General features: G+C 51.4%; 1 protein-coding gene across 1 annotated transcript; it reads right to left on the bottom strand.

Annotated features, from left to right (window-relative positions):
* Positions 1 to 722: 722 nt before the first annotated feature.
* On the bottom strand, positions 723 to 6705 carry GASK1A (golgi associated kinase 1A). The gene is made up of 4 exons (XM_054274060.1): positions 5923 to 6705; positions 1975 to 2097; positions 1594 to 1697; positions 723 to 1029 (listed from the first exon to the last, which is right to left on the bottom strand). The coding sequence occupies exons 1-4, from the start codon at positions 6703 to 6705 to the stop codon at positions 819 to 821; spliced, it is 1221 nt and encodes a 406-aa protein (XP_054130035.1). The 3' UTR covers positions 723 to 818.
* Between the last annotated feature and the right edge of the window lie 2455 nt (positions 6706 to 9160).

The following is a 9160-nucleotide window of genomic DNA, read 5'->3' on the forward strand; positions in this document are numbered from 1 at the left end:
TAATCCCCTGACAGGGAAGGCAAAGAGTAAAGGAGAGATTTAAATCTTCAAATCCAACACTGAGAGCATTGGCAGCAGCCCAGGCCCACCAGGGCACGGGCATGGACCATGGCTCATGGCACACAGCACGTGGCTCTCACTGGGGATGGTACCATGGGCTGTGTGAGGGCAGCTGCTGCCCAGTGCTGCTGAGCTTCAAGGTCCTGCCTAATCCCAGCTCCAGGCAGTGGCTCACACTCACTTCCAGGCACACATCACCTCTTCTGCAGGGGGAAAGGCAGAGCTGTGCTCTAGTGTCTTGCCTTTTTTAATCCACTTAGAAAGCTCCCCTCTGCTTTCCCCCTGCCTCTCTGTCCAGGATGTTTTGGAAATAGCGAAGGCATCATCAAAAAGCCATGGAAAGGCTGCCAGTGACTTCCTCCATTAGGAAGGAAGCTTCTTTAACTCTTTCCAGGGTCCCTGTCAGCTGTTCAACCGTCCAAGACTCCAGTTTCCATAGCTGCTGTTTGTGTGTTTCTCTGTGTGTGAGTAAAGGCACCCAAAAAACCTCATGGATGTGCTCTCCCTTCGAAAGTCCATGCTGAGACCATAACTTGATGATTGTTGCCTTTCTCAAGCAGTCATGGCTTGTCTTAGGAGACATCTCCTCCCCATCTTTCCTACTCCCTGTGGTTCCATCTGCTTCTCCAGGTGAGGGGAAACACCTTGTGGAGAGCCAAGCACCAGCGTGGAGCCTCATAACGTCCATGCCGAGGGCAGGAGGGACATCCATGGCTGCTGGGATGTGCAGGGACACCGTGAGCCAGCCGGGGGGCGGCTCAGCGCAGCGAGTCCTCGAACACCGTCAGGTTGTGCTCCTGGATGTGGCGCAGCAGGATCTGTGCCCGCCTGTCAATGGTCTGGAGCAGGGGTCTGAGCCCCTCGGCGCCCCCCTGGCTCTCCCAGAGCTCCCGGTCCAGGCGCAGGGACTGCAGCAGCAGGCTCTGCAACCTGCCCGACCGCAGCCTGGCCACTGCTGCCGCTGGGAAGCTGCAGGGAGGAGCAGAGACAGGGAAGGAAGGGGTTATCCAGGGAAGGCTGAGCAGCGGGGCACTGGAGTAATGATGCTTCAAGAGGAAGGGCACTGGAGTAATGATGCTTCAAGAGGAAATGCTCACACAGGATGAGGAGCTTTCTGCTTAAAACTGGTGAGCATGCAGGATAGCTCCATCAGACACAGACCCAAACAAATTCCAAATCAAGAGGCCTCCAGCATGCCAAAATGCCTCATGGGCAATGGCGCAAGAAATGCTGAAATACCTGATTATTCATTATTTTTGTGCAGCTGCCAATTATAGAGGGGAAATAGGCTTTGGAGCCTGCCATCAGTCACCCAGAGCAGAATAAAGAGTTAGTTTCAGGGCAGGGGCACGTGGGATGTTTTTGAGAGCCCAGCCACCCACCCTGTTCTGGGGACATCCAGAACATCCATCCCCATTCACAGGGATGCCCCGTTAGGAAGGCCAGAAGCAGCAAGAAGGCGAGCACACACACGGCTGCTGGACATCCCCTGTGTGCCAGCTCAGCCCTTGCTCAGCTCATGCACATTCCTACCTGCCTATGCCTTGCAGGAGCCTGAAGTTGAGCTTCTCCTCAGGGTGCTGCGGCCTGCCCGCGTTGTCAATGAACACCAGGCGGGATGGCGCGCTCCTCCGGACCTGCCAGCAGGATGGCAAGGAGTTCACCCAGTGCAGAGTCACCAGTGTGGGGGTTTAGGCTGCTTTTTAATGCAGTAAGAAAGCCTGAGAGTATTTGGGAGAATGCAGATGCCAATGTCTGTGTCCCTCCATATCTCTGCATACCTCCCAGCAGGGACCCAGCATCACCATGGGACCTACATTCCCTTTGCTACCACCTCAGCCCTGCAACTGCCTCCCAGGCACCTCCCCAGAGGTGTTAGCCCCAGAGCAGCCCTTGGACAGCAGGGAGACATACCAGGATGTGGACCAGGACCAGCTCTGCTGGATTCCGGCACTTCTCATGGAGCATCTCCTCCACGCAGGGCTCAGAGGGATCAGGCTGAAAGCCACAGCAGTAGCGGTCCAGGCGGTCATGGACCTGCAGGAGAAATTGGGGGACCTTAACAGGGACATGTGCCTGGGATGGAGAGGTCCTGTTGTGAGCTGTTCTTGTAGAGAGGAAAATGAAACATTTCTAGGGATCCCCAGGAGACGTGCAATGGAAAAGCTGCACACAGTGGTGAGTGAGAGGAGTGGAAGCACACATGCAAAACCCCTTTGGCATGAAGAAGGGGATGACAAAGGTGATGGTGACAGGCTTTTCTGATGGAGCTCAGACACCTGGTACCTCCACATTCTGTATCTGCACAGACTGAAGGGGTTGTGCTTCCAGCTGAAATGAAGGGAAGACATACATGATGATGAATGAATAAAAAAAACAACAAGGCACCCAAGGAAACCTAGAGTCTGAAACCTCAGAAATAATTTATTTTTCGCAGTACTGGTGCTCTGTATGAAGGTTTCATCTGGTTCCTGTCACATATGCAACCTTTCATCCATCCCTACGGTAACCTGAGCAGCTCTCAATGGAAAGATGAATGGAAAAGTATTGGCAAGGGAAAAAGCAGTCTGTGAATATGCAGAGCATGCCTGACATTTAAGTTGGGCCACAGTGACTTGTTTCAGCTACATTTGTGTTTAATCATTTGCAGGTGCTGCTAAGGCTCCATGTTGCCCAGGCTGTCAAACCTCCTGCTTCCCATCCCGGTTCCCTGCAGAAACCGTGGAGCTGCTTGACAACTTCCAGTGTTTAACCACACCCTTGGAGGAATGAAGGGCTTTTAAAAGACATAAATCTCTGCCAGACCTGGCCTCAGTATTTATGGAGCTTCCTCAGCTTTGTCAGAAGCAGCTGGTACATCCTCTGTGGTGATTTGTGGGGCAGACAGGACCTTGGCTGTCAACACACCTCCCCATAGCTGTGTGTTGACATGACCCTGTAGGGGAGCTGCCTCACCTCCTCCTGATCTCAAGGCCTGTTTACAAAAAAACCCCATGTATATATATGAAATATATGGAATATATATGAAATATATGAAAATATGTATAAAGTACAAAATAAATCTATTTTCTGGTTGCAGCGTGAAAATGCCCGACTCGCTGATTTGCTTGGCATTGCTGGTGCCAGCCCAGGAGGCAGGGCTCGGGGTGCAGAGAGGCTCCTGGAGCCACGGGGAGGGCTGGAGCAGGTCTCAGGTGATCCAGAAGGGTTCTGCAGGTGACAACAAGACAGAAGCCACAGAGGCTGCCTATTCCCTTTGCCCTGGTAATTAGCAGAAGTTACCAATTACAGGCTGTGCTTTGCCACAGAGCTCAGTCTGAACCCAAACACTGACCAAGCACTGGAGAAAATGCTGCAGGGAAACACAAATTTGATCTCCGTGGCCATTCCATTCATAACCCTTTGAGAAGGATTAGTCCCACACTGGAGCCTCTTAAACCTCTCTGTTTTCTGAGATTTAATGAAGAACTCAGGTCAGTATTCCTCCATTGGGAGACACTCCAGTGAAAAAGTGCTCGAGCCTCTTGTCACAAAACACATGGAAACAGAAGAAATATCACATTTCCTCCTCGCATCTCCTCGGTCTGCCTGCTCAAGAGCTCAGCACACAGCTTCTCTCACCTGCTATGTTGTTTTGCAGGCTGCACAGAAGGTGAAGACAACCTGAGAGAACTTAGAGACACATTAAATAGGCTCAGCACTCCCCTCACCCACCCACGAGCACCTGTGAAACCAGGGTGGGTTGGTGCTGAACCTGCAGGGGTGTGAGGTGGAGCCAGATCTGGTGTCCAAGTGGAGCCCCAGGAGAGGGACCAGATGGCTGTGGAGATGCTGAGAGTGTCCTGACATGCTGACAAGCTCTCCCTCCCCTGGCCCTCCCCTGATTTTCTGGTATTAATTTCTTCTTTCCGAAGCCTAAACAGCTCGAATTCTTGGGAATTTTGGTATTATTGCTAGTACACAAGGAGTATTATTGTTAGTACACAGGAGCCACACCTTCTCCCATCCAAGCTCAAACATTACCAGAAGCTCACCTTCAGCCCCTCTTATGCCCATCCTGGGGCATCCCCTTGCATCTGATAGGTTTTTCCAGTTATGATTCAGCCTGGGATGGCATCGCCTAGGGAAAATTTTATTTCTCTCCCCCTGGCTGGGAAGTGGGTGTCCCAGGGCAGGGATGTGGCTGCAGAGTTGATTTGGTTTTGGCCATCTTTAAGTGCAGGACAAAGCCATCAGCAGCTGCCCCTTTACCACCAGGCCTGGCATTTTGACCCCACTAAAACTTTGCACAAAATGGGCGGTTCCCTTATGGCAAATACCAAGAGAAATTAACATAGAAGAAGCCAAAATTTAAGAGAAATTGAAGAAAACTACCAAGATTTCAATGCCAATGTACAACAGGACTCAAAACTCACCCAACTTCTCCTTCCCCAGCAAGGGTGGGAGTTGCTAATGCCATTTCTGAAAGATGCTACTCCACTTCTATAATATCCTCTTTACCTTTATGTGACTTGTTCTGCATGGGAGGATTCCTTTAGAATTATTGAGGAGAACCTGTGGATTGCCCTTGAATTTATCATTGCACTGCTTCAGCCCTTGAGGAGGAACCCCCCTTAGAACTAGATACTTTCTCCTGCAGTCTCAGCCTTTCCACTGCACTCAGTGGTATTTTGGAAGGGAAGGGAGTTGGTTAATCTTCTCATTTCTCTGGTTGTTTCAGCTGAAATATTTTCAAGTCCAGCCAGAACAGCTCCACCTCTGCCAGCATAGTTGTAAAAAAAGAGAGAGTAAGAAAAACATATTTTAGTAGTTTGAGGTTTTTTTCTTTCTTCCCTTTTTTATTTGTATTAATACTTGTCCTTTCAGGCAGTTTTCTCTTGTCTGATAAACAGCCCCCAGGTGCCAAAACAGGCTTTCTTTTTCTCCACAGAAATCACTTTTGCCTCCTCACAGCTGCCCTCCAAGACCTGATAACTCTCTGGGATACTGTTGTAATCCCTCGTAGAGGCAGGGTATGATTTTCCAGACAGAAGATTAAGTGCTATTAATGCCGAGGAGGAGGAAGGCAGTGCTGTCCAAGGCATGGCTCCTTATTTCCAATGCCAGCAGCACATCCCTGAGTTTGGATGTGATGGGGCTGGTGACAGACGTGCAGCTCATCCCTAGGGATGCCCTAGGGATGTCTCTAGGAATGTTCCAAGCCTCTGTCAGCACAAAATAAAAAGCAGAAACCTCACCCACGTGAGGACAGACTCACCACAACCTGCCTGGCAAGTGCCAAACATGGGCCATACTCAGGCCAAAGTGCTTCTGCACAAAGTTCTGCTGCTCCCCAAGAGTGAAAATACACCCCAAGAAACCACACCTGATGTGACCCCACAGAGCAGGAGACCATGTGTCGCAGACATTTTTTCACAGAAATCCTTTCTTTCAGATTTCTGCGTCTTCTGGGAGGCAGAGGCCCCAGAAGACAATGTAAACAATTGTTATCAGCTGCTGTGAAATGCAATAGGATGCACCTGTGATTGGTTCATGTTCCCATGTTTGTAATTAAGGGCCAATCACAGGAGCAAGCTGGGGACAGAGACCCTGGACACAACTTTGTTACAGATTCTTTCTTTCGATTCTTAGCTTAGCAGCTCTGCAACTTCTCTCCTTATTCTATTTAGTATAGTTATAATGTATTATATATCATATATCAATAAATCCAGCCTTCTGATCAAGAAACAAGATTCTCGTCTTTCTCTCACCCCCAGCGACCCACTCAGGTCGCTGTAATAACCATGGTCAGACAATAGAGGTGCAGGGGAACTTGGGTGCCACAGCTGATGGGACAGGTGGCCTCAACCACCACAGCCCTACCTGGAGAAGAAAGTCAAAGAGGGCCAGGCGGCTCCACTCGCGGCGTGGGATGCTGGAGCAGGGAGTGTCTCTGGCCACCGGCATCGCTCTGTGGGGCTGCAGCATCTCCTGGTACTGCAGCCATCCCAGGGCACAGGAGTTCTGGTCGTTGTTGGCATCCTGCAGGTGCTGCAGGTCAGGAGCCCACCAGATGATGGGCCGTAGGGCGCCGTCGGTGTAGCTGTAGGGCAGGAGGCGGCTGCTGAAGCGCCGGGCCACGGCGGGCAGGCTGCGGTTCAGCCCCAGCACCCTGTCCAGGTGGAAGGCCAGCACCTCGTATAGGTCCCCGGGGCGCTTGATGAGCCCACAGCGCCCATCCTGGCAGTCTCCTTCCGGGCTGGCTGGCAAGACATCCCCCTCGGCACGCAGCCTCACTCGCATGATCTGCCCGTGGGCAGGAACGCGGGATTTGGAGACCACCTGCCCGCTGGACAGCAGCCACATCTTCTGGAGGTCGTCGGCAGAGAGCCAAGGGGGAATGTGGGGAACGTCCCTCTCCAGCCCCCGCCGCCTCCTGCCCCTGCCGGGGGCCTGCTCCTGCTGCAGGCGAGTGCGGGGCACGGGGAGCCCTCTTCTGTGGGCCTGTCCTGCAGATAGGGGGGCGGCCGCCTCCCTCGGGGGCGCTGGGGGTGCCGAGGCCGGCAGCGGGAGCAGGGAGTGCTCCGGGGCCGGGGGCAGGTGGGTGAGAGCCAGCAGGGCCAGGGCCAGCAGCGCCCCGACAGCTGCTGGGGCCGGGGGCTTCATCGCCGTCCTTCGCCAGGGTCGCTGGGCCTGCGGGGACACAAAGGGGACAGAATGATGCTGGAGAGTCACTGCAGGCAGAGCCCTCAGCAGGGCTTGCTCTAGGGAAGCAGCCCCTCTGCTTGTGTGGTCCCTGCAAGAGGTATTCCACTGTGGCAGCAGGGTTATGGCTGGTGCTGTGATTTGTGCCAGAAATTAGCTGCAATCCCTTCAGAAGCAAATCAGAGCAAGGGCTCACTCCTCACCCAGAGGTTGCCATATCTAAAGCTTTGAGGTACAGGATGACCTTATGGGCAATGAATTTTTCATGGTCAAATATTTCGCTATCAAGAATTAAGAAATTAAAAGAAAGAAAAAAAAAAAAAAAAAGAAGACCAAACTACAGCAAATTCCTGTCTAGATGTGAACATTTTCCAGTTCCTAAGAGGTTTTATTTTTCAGACCTTACTCTGGGCACTGTCACTGGTTCCTATTCTGGTTGCCCACTGAACCCATAACTTGGATATCTCAATGTGTGCTGAGATAAGGCCTCTGGAGCTCTGCCCATCGCTGTATGCAGCAAAAGCAGGGCAGCTCCAAGTGTCAGTCGGGACCTGTGACTGGCTTCGTTTTAAACAAAAGGGTGCAAACTCCTGGAGGAGTTTGGAACACTTCTTCTGTGAAGACAGGCTGAGAGAAGTGGGATTATTCAGATTAGAGAAGAGAAGGCTCTGGGGAGAATTTACAGCACCTTCCTGTGCCTAAAGGGGCCCACAAGAGAGCTGGAGAGGAATTTTTTACAAGTGAGTGACAGGACAAGGGAAAAGGACTTTAAACTGAAAGAGAGGTTTAGATTAGATATTAGGAAAAAATTCTTAACTATGAGAGTGTTGAGGCATTGGAACAGCTTGCTCAGATAAGCTGTGGAGGCCCCATCCCTGGCAGATGGCAGACATTCTCCAAGCCAATCCAGTCCCTGGACCACACTGCACCCATGCCTCATTCACTTGGGTTTGGGCAGCCTCACACACTTCAGGAGGCAGGAGCCACAGAAAACACCTTGGCACCATTTCTCTTCTTTCCAAGGCATCTCTTCTTTCCAACAGGCATTTCCAAGCAGCTCAAACCCACATTGGAAGTAAAGGCAATGGTCAAGTGGATACATTTTTTTCCAATTATTTATTTTGGAAGCACAAGCATATCCATGGCAGACACAGCAGGACAATATATTGCCAAAGAAGGGATAAGAGACTGTTTATAAGAGGAAAAGCTTGAAAAAAAGAGCTAAAAAGCTGGGGAGGTGAGAGCCAGCAGCCAGAATTACTTCCAGAAAGCAGCTGGGCAAGCAACAGCATTTCCAGCTGTGGGCCTTTTAGGACCACAGGCTCCCACTGACCACAGGGACCCACCACCAGCACAGCTCCTGCCCCGTGAGCAGCTGCCCCAGGCAACCCCAGTGCATGAGCTCATGAGCTGACACAGCACTGACCTAAAATCCATCAGGTTTCATATCCTCAGCTTGGGGAGAGTGCTTCAGGCAGCCCCTGGTGAGGAGCCACATCCCTTGCAAAGACACTGCATCAGCTGAGGTGGGTAAGAGGAGCCACCGTCTCACTGGCCCCAGCCCCAGTTCCTTCTATGCCTCCCTTTCAAGGACTAAGCAGATTTAATGCAGTTTATAAGAGCTATTGATGGTGCACTTGGAGTGATTCAGCTTTATAGCTCCCACTTAATTGCTTCTCTCCCAGAAACACAATGTAGTGCAGCAAAATATATCTGCTGGGCTGAATGCTCTTTTTCAGACAGGGTTTGCAGCAGCCCCTGACGGGAACCAGGGGCTGCCTGGTTTGGGACCTGCCAGGCTTGGGCCTCTGCTTTATCTCTTCCCAGAGTGGAAAGGACCTAGTCCAGGGTGAGACTGTCCAGAGAGGGATGTCCTGTCCTAGATCACCATCAGGGTTATTCAAGGCTTGGCATTAACTGTCCCAGGCATTAAACTACATGGCTACATCATTGTCCTAGGTGCCTCTCTGGGGAGGGGATGAGTCTGAGCACCCCTAAGCACCCTGAGGGGCAGCAGGGCTTCTGTCAAGGCTGGTTGTGATCCCAGCTCTCTCCCACTTGGATGGGATAAATATTTGCTGTGGAATCACAGCCAATGCCAAGTGACACAGGCAACACCCAAGCTCAGCTACTCAAAACGTTCATGCCCTGGATTTCAAGCAAATTCTGCAGAGTGCAGACACACATTCTTTCCCAAACACCTGCAATCCACGTCTGGCCTCCTGAGCAAGAGTAGGGGAAGTGCAATGTCTAAATCCTAGTTTAAGCATAGTAAAATAACTCTGTGGCATATAAAGGGCTGATGCTAGTATCCTGATATCCACACTCCTTTCTAATCATCACTGTAAGTGCCTCACAGTCTGTTCCTCCGGCCTCAAAGTATGCTGAATTAACAGCAGTGATATCTATGGCATCA

This window comes from Melozone crissalis, unplaced genomic scaffold, assembly GCF_028551555.1.
Source record: "Melozone crissalis strain CALT ecotype California unplaced genomic scaffold, PUWL_Pcris_2 ptg000016l_1, whole genome shotgun sequence".
Classification (NCBI taxonomy): domain Eukaryota; kingdom Metazoa; phylum Chordata; class Aves; order Passeriformes; family Passerellidae; genus Melozone; species Melozone crissalis.

Excerpts from the sequence above, each read along its gene's own strand:
- GASK1A (XM_054274060.1), bottom strand. The coding sequence starts at position 6,705 with ATGAAGCCCCCGGCCCCAGCAGCTGTCGGGGCGCTGCTGGCCCTGGCC. Across the intron at positions 2,098-5,922 it reads TCTTTGACTTTCTTCTCCAG|GTCCATGACCGCCTGGACCG; the intron begins GTAGGGCTGTGG and ends TTTCTCCTGCAG. Across the intron at positions 1,698-1,974 it reads TGGTCCTGGTCCACATCCTG|GTCCGGAGGAGCGCGCCATC; the intron begins GTATGTCTCCCT and ends TCCTGCTGGCAG.